Source organism: Astyanax mexicanus, chromosome 12 (assembly GCF_023375975.1).
Source record: "Astyanax mexicanus isolate ESR-SI-001 chromosome 12, AstMex3_surface, whole genome shotgun sequence".
Taxonomy (NCBI): Eukaryota; Metazoa; Chordata; class Actinopteri; order Characiformes; family Acestrorhamphidae; genus Astyanax; species Astyanax mexicanus.
In genome coordinates this window covers 3127701-3145307 of record NC_064419.1, presented here as the reverse complement: position 1 = coordinate 3145307, position 17607 = coordinate 3127701, and the positions used below count along the sequence as shown (strand labels likewise).

At 41.4% G+C, this 17607-nt stretch overlaps 2 protein-coding genes and 1 long non-coding RNA gene across 3 annotated transcripts in view; 1 reads left to right on the top strand and 2 right to left on the bottom strand.

The window, feature by feature from the left end:
* si:dkey-8e10.3 (serine/threonine-protein kinase SBK1) overlaps positions 1 to 17607 on the bottom strand; it is a 426835-nt gene that overhangs the window by 12173 nt on the left and 397055 nt on the right. The window lies entirely within an intron of this gene.
* Positions 1 to 17607, bottom strand: part of plxna3 (plexin A3) — a 281769-nt gene that overhangs the window by 254476 nt on the left and 9686 nt on the right. The window contains exon 2 of the mRNA XM_049486209.1: positions 8263 to 9559. Within this exon, the coding sequence (XP_049342166.1) occupies positions 8263 to 9456 (1194 nt within the window). The 5' untranslated portion in view covers positions 9457 to 9559. The remainder of the gene's footprint in view (positions 1 to 8262; positions 9560 to 17607) is intronic.
* The window catches only part of LOC125806217 (uncharacterized), a 185599-nt gene continuing 183837 nt past the window's right edge, over positions 15846 to 17607 (top strand). The window contains exon 1 of the long non-coding RNA XR_007441503.1: positions 15846 to 16040. This is a non-coding gene — a long non-coding RNA (uncharacterized LOC125806217). The remainder of the gene's footprint in view (positions 16041 to 17607) is intronic.

Sequence of the window (17607 nt, the reverse complement as noted above, 5' to 3'; positions counted from 1 at the left end):
GCCTTTTAAATGGAGATAACTTTAACCTTTTTTTTTATTAACAGACATTGTCGATAATATTGACTAATCATTACAGCCTTAGGAGTCAAAATGATATTATTTTACACACTAAATACTGTAACACAAAATCCACAAAAAACATAAAACCCATAAAACTTAAGTGTTAAATATTTAACATATGCCTAAACTGCAAAAATACCAATTATTTAAATAAAATTATTTAAATAAAAACAAATAGAAAAAAACAGACTGCTTTCAAAACGGAGTACTAACATTGTCTTGATAGCACTGCATTATTACATTTTGTGTACAATATGATACGATACCTCTAATTGCGACCAATACTGTGTATTATAATCATCAGCTTTGATTGGAAAAGAAAAACTGTCGACTCATCGTTGTCGTTATACATGGTTACATGGTTATTAACGGCTACAACTTTTTTATCTATGCCCATTTCACATTATTTATCACTATTTTTTCAGTCGTCAGGCTGTTGTGCTGTTCACACTACACAACTGATCAGCAACACAATTTTTTTTATTGTGGGACTTATCTGGCTGCTTTCTGAAAACTCATTTTGTCCTGAGAAAATGCAAAAAACTGAACAAGCCATGCTAGAGACCAAAGTGAGTCCAAAATTAATTGAATGGGTTTAGAGCCACACCCAAAGTAGAGAAAAAAAATGGAAAGGGAGTATTCCACAAATATTGGGTCGATTAATCATGAGTAATCGAAAAAATAAGATAGATTAGTAGACTCCTAAAATAATCATAGGTTGCAGTCTTGATTGTGTATAAAGAAAATGGTTTTAAATATTGCGATACAGCTCAAGTTCCACTGATCTAGAAGTTTGGAGTGTGTATGTGTTTTTGTGTGTGTTGGGTGAGCTGAGGGTAGTGGTGGTGGTGTTGGGTGGTGGTGTTGGGTGGTGGTGTTGGGGGGGGGGGGGTTTAGTTGTTTGTGGTGATGGAGCAACAACAAAACCACCACTCGCTGTTTTCCGACGGGAAGCCGTTCAGGGAGACTTATTCAAAGATCAATGGCGTTAGCGAACATCTGCAGGACATCGCCGGGGCTAATGATGATGTCATTGAGCGCTGACCCACTCCCTCGCTCATCCGCTGAACTATCGACTGTTTCAGCCTGGCACCACAGTCACAACGGCTCCTCCGTCACCCCACCTCCACCTCGCTCCCGCGCCCCACCACCATAAAGCTCCACTCCCCTCGGCAGAGCTCCTCGGCGGCGGAGGTCAGTCTACCCTCCAGATGACATCAGCAGCACTAATGCCCTGCCATCCTTTTACCCGGGCGCTTGATTTAACACCGCAGCCTTCCGCTCAGACTGCGCCTCCTGGGGGCAGATATAACTCAGCCGCTAATGACGTTCTATAATGTTCATGGATGAAGGTGATGCAGCACATTTTTCTGGGGGAGCGTCTGCAGCTCCTGCAGTTAGACCAGCGTTCTGGGATCTCTTATGCATCATCTTAGGCAAAGTGTCTACAGGCAAGTCGGTTCACTCATTAAAGCCATTGAAGCCATTGAAAATACTCTAAACCTAAGGGCTAATTGCCATTGCAACAACATATTTTACATACCTGATAAAAAAACGGACAAAAATATCAGGAACAGTTTGTAACTTTTGGCTCAAAAATGTACAACAAAAGCTATTTAAATTTTCAGCTTCTTATGGCTACTGCGCCTGCACTGATCTCCAAACAAAGCGGCTTCCACACTAGAACATTATTGCTCCTCCACTCTCTGCACAAGGAGCAAATTGATTGGCTCTTTGTTTAAAAAAAAAAAAGGCAGTACTTTATACATGAACAAGTACCATAATTGGTTTTCAGATTATTCTGAAGGTGAAGCAATTTAAATATTTCATCTTGTTTTGGCTACTGCGCCTGCATTGATCTCCAAAGCGAGGGGACTTTGCACATTAGAACCTTGACTGTCCTCCACTTTCTAAAATGACTCTAGAACAGTGACTCTAGAACAGTGAAGGTGGCGAATATGGAAGAACCTCCTAGAAACTCTAAAAGGTCAATGATGAGAACATTCTAGTAAAGCGTCGGGGGAAGGAAACCATTCAAGAACATCTATTGATGCAATAGACGTGAAAAGTTGATAGCTGTACATCGGCCCATACAGCTACAGCTCACTGACCGAGCATTTCATTTTAGAACATGATACATCGACAGACCTGCGTGAATAATGCTGACCATACACTAGATGACTTCAAAAAGACTCTGAAAAAGACTTTTAACAGACTAAAGTCTGACACCCTCTCACATCTAAAGACTAGTCACAGACTAAGATTTTGCAAAGGGTCACTATTTGCAAGACTGCAACTAGACTTTTAATGAGATTAATTTTTATTATTATTATAAGTGGGAAGACACGTCAAAGAGACACTCTTCCTCACGCCACAGCTCCACCAGTTTCTCCTAATTTTCTACACTCTTACAAGCGATTGCTCATCCATATCCAGTTCCCGTATCCCCATATCCAGCAACGCTTCCCGTTGCGACGTGCGCTTGCCTTGCCACTTCCCGTAGCTCTCCTATTGGTTGTTGACACTGGTTATGTCACTATTTGTGTGAGACAAGCCTCAAGACTTACGATAATATTAAAGACAGTTGATTTTATAGAAACCAACGACAGGACTAGAAAAAGACTGACTTGAACCTTTAATCCTAACTACCTTACGCTGAACCATTGAGATAGAGACTCGACCGCAACAAGACTCTTGCAAGACTCTCGTGATTTTATCCAGACTCTGGAAATTTGGACAGAATTAGGGAACACACTCAAGAGGAACTTCCCAGAACGAAGCAGGAGGCAATAAGGAAGACAGAAAAGGACAATTTCTGAAATCTGTGGGAATGGGAAGAAGAAATTGGAGACAATCTAGAACATTGTAAAAAGAGGAAACGTTCAAGATCTCCAAACTCCTCTCAGTCCCACCCAGTTTCAGCCCACCGACCAACAATTGGCTTGTTTAGTAGTAGTGCTTCTTGGGAATCGGTTCTCTAAGCTCAGACCTGCTTGAGGTTCTTTGTTCCAGCAGCCATCTTGGTGATCATAGGGCAGAACGGAGGGTGGGGTGGGATGGTGATGGTGGTGGGTAGCAGGGAGGGGTAGCTTCAGAGCGCCTTGTTTTTCTGCATGCTTATGAAGGATAAATGTACTAAACGAGGCAGGAGCACGCACACCCTCATTATGAGGCGCAGGGCCGCCGCCGCGCATGAGAACGGCCTAATAATACCTCTGCAGCAACCCAGCACCCATTTGCATCAGTCATGGGGAACCCTGGAGCTACCTAATAAAAACAAGCACAGCCACTCCTACATATAGAGGAAGCAGGTCATCATCATGCTCGCTCTCTCTTTCTTTCTTTCTTTCTTTCTCTCAGTCTCTCTCTCTCTCTCTCTCTCTCGCTCGTTCGCTCACTCGCTCTCGTCCATCTGCTCAGACTGGCCTGAGAGGTGTTGTGCCATTGTTCTCAGCACTATTACACAGCCAGACGAATCATTGTCTCCGCTCACAATAAAAAAGCGTCTTTTGAAAAGCATTTCCCATGTCCTAGTTCTGAATTCTGGCCGGGTGCGAGCACAGCATTATGTTGATGTTACAGCCTCTCTGGAAGGCAGCGCTGGTCGAGCCACTAGCGCTGCCTTCCAAATCCTGGATCTGCAAGCCAAGGCATATGAAATATGGCCGACTCGGTCAACACCCGTCAGGGCAGCTTAACCTCCGGATCAGATCTGGGTCTTTGTGCCAAGGTGTACCTATGAGAACCGGAGAATGGCTAAATGTGCCAGGATGCAACTGTGATTGTGCACTCCCACCGTATTTCAAATCAACGTGTCTAATTTTGGCTATTACTGAACTGTTATTAGTAGAAGTGGCACAATATACCAATATTAGCAATAATAGCATGATATATTGCATCATTTCAATTGTATCATATCATTACATTTCCTTTAAAAACCATTGGATGTTGGGATTAGCAATTTTAGTTAAGTATATCATATAGCACACGAACACAGTGATATCTGAGTGCTATATTTTATAAGTGAAATGAAGCTTCCAGTCATTTTTTGGTACCACTTTAATATAAGACAACCTTTATAAAGGGTTTATAAATGGTTTACAATGAGTTTATTAATGGTTACTAATTAGGTTGTAGTGAACCCACAGCCATCTATATTGTTGCCGTTTCTACGTATGTGTTATAACTGATTATTAACGATTTTTAAGGCATTAACAACCTAATTAGTAACCATTAATAAACTAATTGTAAACCATTTATTAACCCTTTATAAAGGTGGTCTTATTTTAAAGTGGTACCATTTTTTTTTTGTAAAAATGGAAATTCTAGGCCTATGTTTGACATTTCTAATGTACATGGACACTGTGCATAAATTTAATTTCTAGGGCACTAGGCAACATACTGCTCATAATACAGTACATGTACTTTAAAACAGACTAACAGAACTACACTATATAGGTGCCTTGAGACATTTCCCATAAACCTCCATTTAAGACAAACTTTAAAAGAGAGTTAAAAACAGACTGATTTTCGTGTTAACTATATTGTTGGTGACATGACAAAACACGAAATCTAAAAATATATATATTAAGAATTTACTACTGCAACAAAATAAAAAACAAGTGGTGGAAAAGTTGTACCCTGATGGCACATGTAGCACAAACGTAAAATTGTTGTCTAAGGAAATTTCCCATATCTTAATAAAATTTATAAAAACTTCACTACAATTTACTGATCTTTCAGAACTGGCCAGAACTCTAAATTTGTGTATTTTTTTTTTTTGTACATTTAGGCTTGTGCAGTAGCTTCGTGCACAACAACAGGGGTGGTCGATATTTCCCTAAAATAATATCACAATATTTCAATGCATTTTTGTGATAACCATATTTTTTAAATAATTAGGGTATCGTAGGTTATTTACGACATGACATAGCAAACATGTACAAGTACAACTGCATTCAATCTGTGTCTTAAACAGTTAAAACTTTTTTTTTTTTATCTTTGAGTAACATTAAGACTTAAAAACCCCTCCTTGGTGTAATAGATTATTAAAGGCTAACCATTTAGGAAATGTAGGAAAGCTTACATCATGTAGCAGCACATCAAGTGTTCTTTAAGTGCAAAAAAAAAAAAATTACATGTAGTCTACATATAAAAGACTACACACTATATAAGGATATATGTACGCACTGTGTGTTTTAAAAGAAGGCCAGGGGCGAGCTTGAAGGCAAATAAATAATATAAAATGGTGACTGCAGCTGTTATTCATCTCTTCTCAGTCAATTACACGAGATAAATATTTAATCTTTTTATAACAGTAATAATCTAGAGAGAGTACTCGGACGTAAATTAGATCTACGGTACACTCGACTCTCTTCAAATGTCATGTTCGTATTGCCTTTGACGTCCAGCCGTCGTCTTTCCCCAGAGTGATAAGCTGGGCCTCGCCTTCCTGTTTACCTTGCATGGATTTTTCATCATAGGTACATTACGGCAGATCAAGTCGCGTAATCGCGTTAAACGGTCTACTCCTACACGCATGTGCATGTGCTCTCCGACGAGCCTGCGTCACATCATAACGAGAGCAGGGAACATCATACATGACATCCGCAGATTGGCCTTTCAGGAAAACAAACAGACGAACAAATGGAGCACGTCTACGATCGCTCGAACTGATTATTGATTAAACAGAGAGATGCTTAAGTGTGCCATAAACCAGGCCTGAAATTAAACTGATGAAGGACCTTCATAAATAGAATTAAGGTAAAGTAAGCACTAGGGCTGCAAGACATTGGAAAATGTTATGTTGTAAACGTTCTTTTTTTGGCAATATACAGGCGTCGGACAATGAAACTGGAACACCTGGTTTTAGAGCACAATAATTGATTGTGGTGACGGACAGTTCTGGTGGAAACAGGAGAGTTGAGGTGCACATTGAATTCTGCGTGATTTGATCAGCCGTGGTTTTATGTTTTTTTTGGATACAATCCGGGTTAGCACCCGAACATCCCTTTCAGACAGCTTCCTCTAACAGCGTCCACAGTTAATCCTGTTGGATGTGGTTGGTCCTTCTTGGTGGTATGCTGACATTACCCTGGATACTGTGGCTCTTGATGCATCACAAAGACTTGCTGTCTTGGTCACAGATGCTCCAGCAAGACGTGCACCAACAATTTGTCCTCTTTTGAACTCTGGTATGTCACCCATAATGTTATAGTGTGCATTGCAATATTTAGAGCAGAACTGTGCTCTTACCCTGCTAATTGAACCTTCACACTCTTACAGCTCTTACTGGTGCAATGTGCAATTAATGAAGATTGAACACCAGGCTGCTCCAATTTAGCCATGAAACCTCCCACTCTAAAATGATGACCGGAGTTTCAGTTCCATTGTCCAACACCTGTATGTGTGTATCGCGATATTAAACAATGCAGGGCCCGTGACGTCACCGGCCCCACCCGGGCGCTGTCTCGCGTCTGGACCAATCAAGAGCTGAGTCAGAGCTGAGCTCAACTCAAAACCAGAGGAAAATAGCAAAACAACAGTAATCAGCCCTTTAACCAGGCATTTAATTGGCTTTTTAAAAGGTAAATCAAAGTGTGAATTCAGCTGTAACTATAAATATCTGCGCCATAAAACTGTGCTGGACTGAGTTCTGCACAGCTTTCCACATGTGCTTACATTTATAAGCACATTCCCCAACCATGTGGATGAAGGTCATGAGGTTATCTTGTGTTTAATCCTCACACCCCTCCTCCTGCTTCACAGGCAGTAGAAGCCTGTCACTCAAACAGACACAGAGACAGCGCTGTGTATCTACTTCTTGTGTCAAAAATCAAAACATTGCAACATTGTCAAAATGGGTTCGATTTAATTGCCTAAAGTGACATTACACATCCAGCATTGTGACTATTGCGCATGTGCACATTGTGATGACGATGCTATATGCTATATATACGCTGATATATCATGCAGCCCAAGAAAGTAGCATTAAGACACACAAGCAGCTCCGAACAGGACCAGCTCCACCAGGCCAAATCCTAACATCGTCCTCTATTTTGGAAGTAAAACCCGTGTAAATCTGCAGTAAAGGCTGTAGCTTGCCGAGTGATTATAGGGTTGTGGAAGAGGAGGACGTGCTAACAGCGACGTGCTGGCTGCCTTTTGTTTAACGCTTCTGCTTGTTGAGAACTTGTTAAGGATGTAAAAGCCTAGAACAATAGGGAGGAGCAGAGGTGTGAAAAGTCTGTCACACAACCAGAAACGCGAGAGGAGGGGTGATTTGCTGATGTGCTATTACTTATCAAACACAATGATTTTAAAACAGAATTTAACAGCAACCAGTATACAACACTTATTACAAATACATCTCAACTAAACATCTGCAGTATTTAATAATTGCATCGCAAATAAATAATCAGTCGTTTAGAATGAAGCAGTTCAGTATGGCCATAAATATAGCCAATTAATTTGCTAATATTTGTAATTATTCAAAACAGCAGTGGTCTATCTTAAGTAATGCAAATAACAATAAAATAGTGTCAAAAAAGAAAATTACATGATCTCAATAAGAAAAATCATGATCTCAATAATATTTGATAATTGCGCTATTTATCGTGATGTTTGTTCTGTTTATTTGAATGTCTGTTCACATATATATGAGTGCAGTCAGTCATGCAATACCAGCCCAATGCTTCACTAACTACGATTCCATATTATGATAAAAAAAAGAGTATATTTTCCAAACTATGATGAATTAAAATGTTATTTTAATTGTTGTCTTTAAAATGTTATAATTGTTTTGTTATGGTATTCCTTAACTCTTATGTCAGTGACATTATCTCATCATCCAGGATGATATACATATAGTCCACAAAAAATCTCATTATTTAAACCTTAAAAAACTCAAAGAAATCATACATATTTGTCACTTTTGGACCTTGTTTTTGCACATTTTCATCACACTGTGAAACACTTTAAACTATAACACAATGTAATGATGAACAGACCGAAATCCAAAATTAGGAACATGATTGACAGATTTTTGCTGAAACAACAAAATTAAACCAATATACTATTTACAAATTACAATACTTTTCATATACTTTTCACATTTCACTGTGAATTACTTTGCTTACAGGATAATGTCTTATTTATGCCGATATCCCAATTTTTTTTATTTAAAAGCCTTTTTGAACTCACCGTGTTGATGCAGGGGAGTTCCTTGTTGAGCAGCCATGGTAGCGACAGCTTCCCTTCACCACGATAGCAGGACTTTATCCTCTCGCGCATGGCCAGGTTGATTTGGTGGAGGGTGAAGAGACACAACACTGTTTCCCTGGGAGGATTAGACCTGTTCTTCTGACCCTGGGAGAACACCACAAACAGCACATCCTCGTCCTCTGAGAGCCCCAGTGCTTGGGCCAGAGCCTTGCCTGGACGGTGCTTGTAGGCGGCCTGGACCAGGCGGTACTCTGCACCGTCCTTGGTGCAACCCAGCGGGAATTCAACATAGGAGTAGAACTCTGTGTCGTTGGAGCACATGCGAACGATTTTAGAGGTGAAGAACTTCTCGCCAGATGCGTCCATCTGTGTGAGCTGGGTGTCCAGCTGCAGGGTGAGGAAGTAGATGTAGGTACGGCTGGAAAAGCCGTAGACGTAGTAGATGTCGAAAGCTGGGTACAAAGACAGCGTGTCGGAGGGAATCTTGATCTGAGAGGAGACGAACTCATCCTGGTAGACCAAGCTGAACATGCTCACGCTGTCCTCGTCTTCCACCAGCTTGCGACTGGATAGAGTGGGGAAATATTCCGACTTGCCATCAATTGCGGCGCCGATGAACAGCCGGCTGTCGCCTTTCTTCTTCTTTTTTGGATCACCGCTGTTGTCATCATCGCCCACGACTACTCCTGCCATCCCATCTGCCTCGCGGGCTCCCGATAGGTAGTGCTCTTTGCGCGAGTGAGGTTCCCCAAGCTTAAAGAGATCATCCAGCCGGAGAAACTGGCACACTCCCTGCCAGATGCTGCCACAGGCCACCAGCCGGTTACCAGCGTAGTCCACCAGCAGAAGCTTGTTGACGTTGTCAGAAGCCTCCAGCTTGTGGACACAAGCACGGACGTTGGGCGGCGGGTAACACTTGGCATTGTCTTCCATTGGTCCGGTTTGGTGTGAGCGAAGCTCCGTCAAGTTTGAGGACAACTTATAAACTCTGTTCACGGCGCCCACAAACACCTCACCCGTCCTGCGATGGACAGTCAGGTGCGTGAGGCTTGTGTCCTTCACCCGGAAGGAGAAGTCCGTCTCCGGGGGCGGGCCTGTGGGGGTCGTCGGGAACATCATGATAGTCCCCCAAAGAAACGAAAAGCAGAATGTCAATGATAAAGAGAGCTTCATGATTCCAAAGCTTTCTTCTGTGGGGGAGAGGGGGGATGAGACGAAGCTCTTCCCTCGAGCTTTTCAAAGACCTTCTTTCCTTGGCAGCTTCAGTAGTTCATGTCTGAAGAGAGGGAGAGAAGCGAAAGAGAGAGAGAAAGATGCCTGGGTTAGTTTCTGGAGCGATTTTGCATGGAAAAGCAGTATCTTATCTATAAAAGTTAGAGTGCTTAATTGCATTAAGAAATGAAATGGAAAGTTTTACAACCCCATATTGAGATTTTCAGCACTTTTGCAGTGACTTTTGTGCAGTGACTCAGAGTTCCACTCAATCGACTGACTTCCCACATTTGACAGGATTAATGTCTTTTACTGGACACCAAGTCTTTGGGGAGACAGCTGGGTAAAAAAGGGGGGGGGGGGCGTTTAGGGTAAGAGTGGTAAGGGGTAGGGGGGTGAAGTATTGATCGAGTGGCTTCTGTTGATGCCAAGCCTTGTCACTCCCACTCCTTTTACTCAATGGATTGCTAATAAACCTTTACAGCCACTGCTAACGCTAATCCACAGTACATTTCTTAATTAGCCAGCAGCACTTGACCAGGCTTATGGGAACAAAACGACAGAGACAAGGGTGAACATTGGAGAGTAAAACATAGTAAAATAAGCAGCCTGGACGCTTGGTATCTGGTGTGGTATTATGTTGGAAGGTCAGGATATTTAACATAAGTGGCCTTTAGATCAAAGACATTTCGCTTCTGCTCAATCACCACTCCCCTTTCACCCATGCACAGAGGCCCAAATGACAGTCCTGCTATCTCCCCCTCCCTCTCGCTTCCTCGCCCTTTGTTTCTCACTCTGTCCCTTTTAACTCCCTCTTTGTCTGTCCTTCACCGGCCTTCTTTCATTCTTTCACTCTTTCAATTGTTTCTTTCACTCTCCTCTCTCTCTCTCTCTCTCTCTCTTTGTCTCTCTTAGCCATCTTAGCCGGGTTAGGAAGGGTCAGGCTAAGCTCACACAGGAAGAATGAGGCTTTACTCACTTCTCAGATTCAGCGGTTTGAGGTTTCAGAAGTCTTTTCTCTTTTTTTTGTTTCCACCCTGATTCCCTTCCTGCAGCTGGCAGCACCCTCCAAGCCGAGCCTGAAATTTAGGCCAGGGAGGCGCGCAGCCAGGCCATTGCCAAGTCATTTTGTTTTAGTTTTAACTTTCCATCAGCGAGGTGATGTAAATCAACGGCCCTAAGGATAGCCAGCGCTGGCACGACCACTGAATTCCTGCCCTGTGAGATCCTATCAGGAGCTGCCTTCGCCAGAATCTAAGCTTCTCTTGTTCTCTATTTTGTGCACCCAGGTGTACGAAAATAGCCTTAAAACAAATGCCTGGACTGCTTCTGATCTACCCTTATTCCCTAAACCCTGAAATAGTGCCTATATGCTAAGGCAAGTGAGAAGTATGAAAATTGCTTAGTCTTTAAGAGTTTAGTCGCTTTCCACGAGGCTTCTTTAATGCACCACTGGCTTTTACAGCATTAATGAAGCCTAATTCATCAAAAACAACGTTCCCATGCAGCCCCCCCATCCCCCCAATGCCACTCCGGCAAAAGCCAGAGATGCAAATGGTGCAGAAAAAGAAGAAAAACAAGAAGAAGAAGAAGAAGAAGAAGTCAATCGGCATCGGCGAACGGTCCGCCGCCTTCACCTTCAATTCGGGTTTGATGCAAAGTCAGAGCAGTTCATTGCCCATTGTAATCCGGTGATGTATTGTAATACATTTCCTGACTAGTGGAAGACGCTATTGAGCGGCAATCAGGGTGATTTGATTAGCGCAGTGGAGGCACAGGCTGGTGCCAGGAGGAAAGCTCTGAATGATGCAGCAGCTTCTTAACCGAGCTGAATGCTCTCAGTACGTGCTGACGGCTAAGTTTAAGGAGCCGAATGCACGCCGATAAGGTAGGGCTGTCTGCCGAGGCTACAGCTCCCTTTTTTCCTTTTCACATCCAAATAAGTCTCCATCAGCTCCATTCTTCCCTCAGTTCGTCTCGCTCGGCTCACGTCTCCTTACAGTTAAACACTCGCTGGGTGGCCCGTGTCTTAATTAAGTCTAAAGAAGCGCTCCAAAAACGCGCCTAATTAATCAAAGATTACATCGTTTTGCGACATTCCCCACGTCTAAGAAAAGAAACCTCGGTGACCAAGTTCAATAAACATGATGAAACCACCAATAAGCCAACTCTGAAGGCTCCAAATGAGATTTTGCTTGTACGTCAACACCGCACAGTGTGTGTATATATGTGTGTGTCTCTACCAGGAGGGGCAGTTTTCTGCACAAACCCAAATATTTCTTCTTGAAGATGTGACAGACACGCTTTAGTGCTCTGCAACTTCTTCAGGCACATCAATATTTCTGACAAATGCACCCTCGTGACTCTGCCGGCCCAACTGCACTGCAAACAGGGCAGCGAGTGGAATCCTGTTGAGACTTTCTGCTGTTTCACACACAAAAAAAACCCAACGCTTCCAGGCCAAACACAAGCATGTTCAGCATGTTCAGGTGAGGCCTTTGTTTATTGTGTTTATGGAGTTCTGGCCCAACACAGCCTCTCTTTGGCCATTATTGTACATCGCTGGGGAATTAGAATTTCAATGAGATCAATCGGATGCAGGAGAAAAACAAGCGGCCAAGTCCACCAATACGACCAAATACAAGGACAAATGCAAAACTCAGCGACAGGCCAGAGTATTACTAAAATACTAAACATTTCACACTGAGGAATACAAAGCTTATGTTTATAATGTAAAGTGAACGTTGCATTGTGTCACTGTTCTAAGAAAACCACAAAAGCCACCATTTGCTAAATAATAAAGAATTCAGGGTATTTCAGGACAATTCTGGATTTTTTAAATTTTCTTCTAAATGACCAATTACTAGACACTTTTCACTAGTCTGCCTTTTTATAACATAAATATTATTCTAAGTCCCAATTTAATAATTATTCAGGGTTTTTCTACATTTTTCTGCAATTATAACGTTTGTACTTTGTATGTTGTGACTATTTTTTTGGCCGGGACACTCAGAATAAGGGGCAGAAAGAGAGAGAGAGAGACAGGGAAAAGGAGAGAGGGACTAGTGAGAGGGATATCACTAGTCCATCTAATCAAGGACTCCAAAACACTGGTCTCTTCACACCACTTTTGTAATGAGGTTCAACAGCACTTGATTAGAAAGGAGGAGAAGGAGGAGAAAAAACGGGAATTGCTCTCTTCACAGGATTAGGAGGCTGTTCTGAGTCTGTTTCTAAAACACACACACACACACACACACACACAGACAGACAGACAGACACACACACACAAAAACAGTGCTGAGACTAAAGCTCCAGCTTAGGCAGACGATGAAAATATCAAAAGAGCAAAAAGATCAGATGTTGGAAATTTTTCATATTTGTCGCTCGGCGTAATCTTTTTACGAGCAGCTTTATTTATTTTCCTGCTTTCTCTCAATTCAGTTAGAGTCGTTTCCCGCGGCAGTCTTCCTCCAGCCACCGCACGCCACCACCATCGCCGCTCTGCTCTGCACGCTCTGCTGAGTATAAAAGCCCACTATGAAGCCGAGCAGGTGTACACAGGTGAACGGCACGCTGGGAACCCGGCCTTTACAGCCGTACTCTTGTTGTGAACCCGACCGAATCAGGTTCTCCTGCCATCATGGTCCAGCATGCACTCTCCCGGCCCTCCAGCTGGCACCCGGCACAACTGGGGACTTGAACCTGAATCCCCTGCAGCGCTTCAGTGTAGCACACTGGGAGGAGGGGGAGGGGGGCTTAGGTACGCTCCCCTTCCCTAACCTTCAGTGGAAAACTCTGGGCTGTTTATTTTCACTGCGCTGAGTTTGCCGACTCATTCACCCATGAAAGCAAAGCAGCAGCCTCTCAGTTTCTCCTTCAGATGTTCTCCTTCAGCCACTGACACAAAGAACTTGCTGACTGCAATAAATAGGGTTCCTACATTTTTTTAACCAATTAATTTCATGACTTTTCTACGCCTTCAGGGCAAATTTTCACAACCATACGATTTTTAAAACAGTGTAGACATGGACAATAAAACCAAAAATCAACTAAAACCTAAAATAAATTATAAAAATGTTGACACGCAATCTTCAATAACTTCAAATCCTGAGAGCTCCATTGTTTAGAGCCAAATTACTAAAAACACAAAGATTTGTAGACCAAATTTCCATGACTTTTCCAAAGCTTTCTGCATATTTTTATTTTTTCCAAAACGTACCCAGGCCTGGAAATTGCTATTTTTTTTATTCCATGACTTTTCCAGGTTTTTCATGACCGTACAAACTCTGAATAACATAGCCACAAATATGCAAGTCAAGCCCAAGCCTGTACAGCCATTTAAAATCTTTCCGTTTTCCTTCAACTACTACATACTTAAGATTGTCCTATCAAATAATGCTACCACCACCATGTGTTTCCTCAAAGTCAACATTAAGCCAGTTATCCGTTTCTTTTTTGTATACTGATGCAAGGTGCTTGGACGAGAATGCTAACTGCTAACTCCATTACATTAGCTAACACTAGACTTCCTTAAATGTCATAGCATCATGCTAAAATGTGAGCATGTGTGGAAAGCTGTGCAGAGCTCAGTCCAGCACAGTTTTGCGGCACTGATATTTCCAGTTACAGCTGAATTCACACTTTTAATCCCAGAAAAAAAAATCTTGTGCAGCCCCAGTGTGTTCTTTTTTCCATTTTTTTTACTGCATTGCCAAAGTACTGATTCCAAGTCATTTAAAAGGAATATAAAATGACTCAGACTAATGGCAAACCATACCTCAGCTCACTGGTGTCACTAAATCTTTTTAGACATTTAACATCTAACCACTTTCAGACAGCCTGTACCCTTTTTTATTCTAGTTCTATTTTTATTGTTTATCTATTGTTATATTTTATTTACTGTTATTTTACACTAATTAAATTTAGCTATTATTTTCTCTGTCATGTCAATCCCTGTTTTTGTAAATGCTCGGAACATTGGAAATGAGAGTTGCCCTCAAATGTACATCCGAGTCAAAATAAAGGTTGACTGATTGATACCTGATATTATGGTAAAAATTAGGCGTGTGTGGTAAGAAAGGTATTTCGCTGAGGCCGGGGCTCAGTTTCCGGTCTCGACACACAGCGCTGTCCAATTCTTTAATTCTGACGCTGCCTCTGACAGACTAACAATTTTCACATAGCTCTCTTTCAGTGGGTGTATCCGCAGATAGGAGTGATGGGGCATGAAAACTGCAGCTCAGCGGTGTTTGCATGTGTCAGGATTGATGTGAACTGGCACTACACGGGGCATTCTTCGCATAATATTAATGCTTCTCTCATGGCTATTCTTTCCTGTGCAAACACAGCGGCCGGCGCCAATAAAAATGGAAAGTAAAATAAAATCCCGCTCATTTGATACGAGAGACTGACAAGACCCCCGGCCATTATGATAAACTGTATCTTTTGGCACGGCGGCGTTTCTGACTGGCGTTTACAGCAGGACCCTCCGTATTCCAGCATCCCGCAACACTGCGCTTCGAATTAGTCAAAGAAGGTCAAGGCCTCCATATTGACACAAGAACTAAACTCTGCAATAAATACATCGTGCAATTGTGCAACAGGGCTCGGATGACCGGCGAAACAATAGTCGAGAGCAGTCTGAACTATAGGGGTCAAAAGAGGCCGTGGAGGGAAATCGCTATGAGCTCTCGGATTGCTTCCTCTTTTTTGTTATGCTGGTGTTCAGTGTCATCCTGCTGGAGACCGCCCTCGGCCCTACTGTTTACTTTCCTCCCGTCACTCCTTAAACCAGCGTGCGGAACAGAGTGAAGCTCAGAGTGTGTCTCGGAGTACTCTCCAGAAAGTGCCTGTTTGAGAAAATACAGGAACCTAGGAACCGGAACCTGACTGACCATTCAGTTCAATATACTGTAGATCATCACTGTCATAACACAACCACATCTCTCACATATATATATATATATATATATATATATATATATTTATATATCTCAGTATCAGCAGGTATTAAAAAAAAGTCCATCAGCATCAATCCCATAAACATAACGTTACAGTTAAGGTTAAATCTGGCCAACATTCGGAATTAATATTTAATAATTAAGTATCACACACAGAGTGATATTTCTATTTTAAGAGTTTTTTTCTTTTATTGTAGATGATTATTATGGCTTACAGCCAATGAGAACCCAAACATCAGTGTCTCAGAAAATTAAACTGCAAGTATTCTATAAAAAACAGTCAGTAATTTTAGCAGTGTGGGCAGTGTGCCAAATCCTGCTGGAAAATGAAATTTTACATTTTAAAAGTTGTGAGCAGAGGGAAGAAGCACAAAATGATGTAAGATTTTGTTGGAAAACAAAACTGCACTGACTTTAGACTTGATAATAAAACACAGTGGATCAACTCCAGCAGATGACAGACATGTCTCTCCAACATATCAAACCATCACTGATCATCAGTAAATTTTACATTTCATTTGTAAATCAAGGGATCAGAGTCTGGAGGAAGAGTGGAGAGACACACAGTCCAAACTGCTTGAGGTCTAGTGTGAAGTTTCCACCAATCAGTGAAAACCAGGGAAAATTTTACAGCACTACATGCTTCCCTCTGCTACTGACAATTGTTCTGGAGATGTGGATTTCATTTTCCAGCAGGATTTGCTGCAGAACTGCCCAGACATCCAAAAGTCCCAATTGGTCTTATTTAATATTTTCTATATAATTTTCTAAAACACTGATTTTTGGGTAATGTAATCCATAATCATCAACAATGAAATGAATAAACATTTAAAATAGATCACTCTGTGTGTTTAATACATCTACATAATATATGAGTTTCATATTTTGAACTAAATTAGTAAAAAAAAAAAGGAACTTTTCAATGATATTCTAATTTTTTGTGATACACCTGAACCTCACAGAGCAGCAAAATTTGAGTGTCAATATTTTCCAATATTTTGCAGCCCTAATATAATGTGATTTTACTCTTTGTAAATCTATCTAATGTTTAGATATTAACACAATATAAACTAGAATATAATATAAAAAACAAAATCAGGGAAAATCTTACAGCACTTCATGTTTCCGTTTTATCATGTTTACAACTTTTATGGAGATTGGGATTTCATTTTTCAGCAGGACTTGGCACACTGCCCACACTGCCAAAAGTACCAACTGGTCTTATATAATATTTTTTTATATAATTTTCTGAGTCATTGATCATAATCTTCAACAATAAAAGAAATAAACACTTAAAAAAAGATACATTTATATAATATATGAGTTCCACATTTTGAACTGAATTACTGAAAAAAGTAACTTTTCAATGATATTCTACGTTTCTTTTTTTAGATGCACCTGTATAACGTAGAGAAACAAAATCTCACAATGCTCATATTTTCCAATATTTTGCAGCCCTAATGTAATGGGATTTTACTCTTTGAAAAATTTTATAGCAACTACAATAATATATATATATATTTTTTTTTTAAACTATGAGAAGAAACAGCATTTTTAAAATGCAATTAAAAAATTCTAGTTGAAATTTGATATAAACTCTACAGAAAAGCACACACTTATCTGCTCTCACTTTCTCTCTCTACTCTTTCTAAAACCAAACCCACCCAAAAACAAATCATTTCTCCTCTGAACCAATTTCCAGCGACAGCAGTCCCGTCCATCACGCAGCTGTCAGAGCTGGTTTGGGTTCGTTCCTCGATCCAATAAGAGAAAGAGAACCCTGATCCTGGAACAACACACAGTACAGGCAGCTGAAGCCCCTGCCATGATCCAGAGAGCAGGTTATGTCTTCATACTGTCCCTATCGCTTCCATCAGCATGTGTGAAGCTTAGTCTAATAACCTTTTTCCTGCCATATGTTTGAGGAGAGAAAGAAAAATCCACCTGTCTGCAGCGAAGAAAAACAAAAGATCTCATTAGAGATAGCAGCCGGGGCTGATCCTCCTGTAGCGAGGCGCCGAGACCAACACCAGAGCAGGAACAAACAGCGATAGAGCCGGGGGAGAGCCAAGAACAACCCCGAATACTGATCCTGAGCTTCACAGCACTTAGGTTTAGTTTTAGTGGCGCTGACAGATTGCAGGGACGT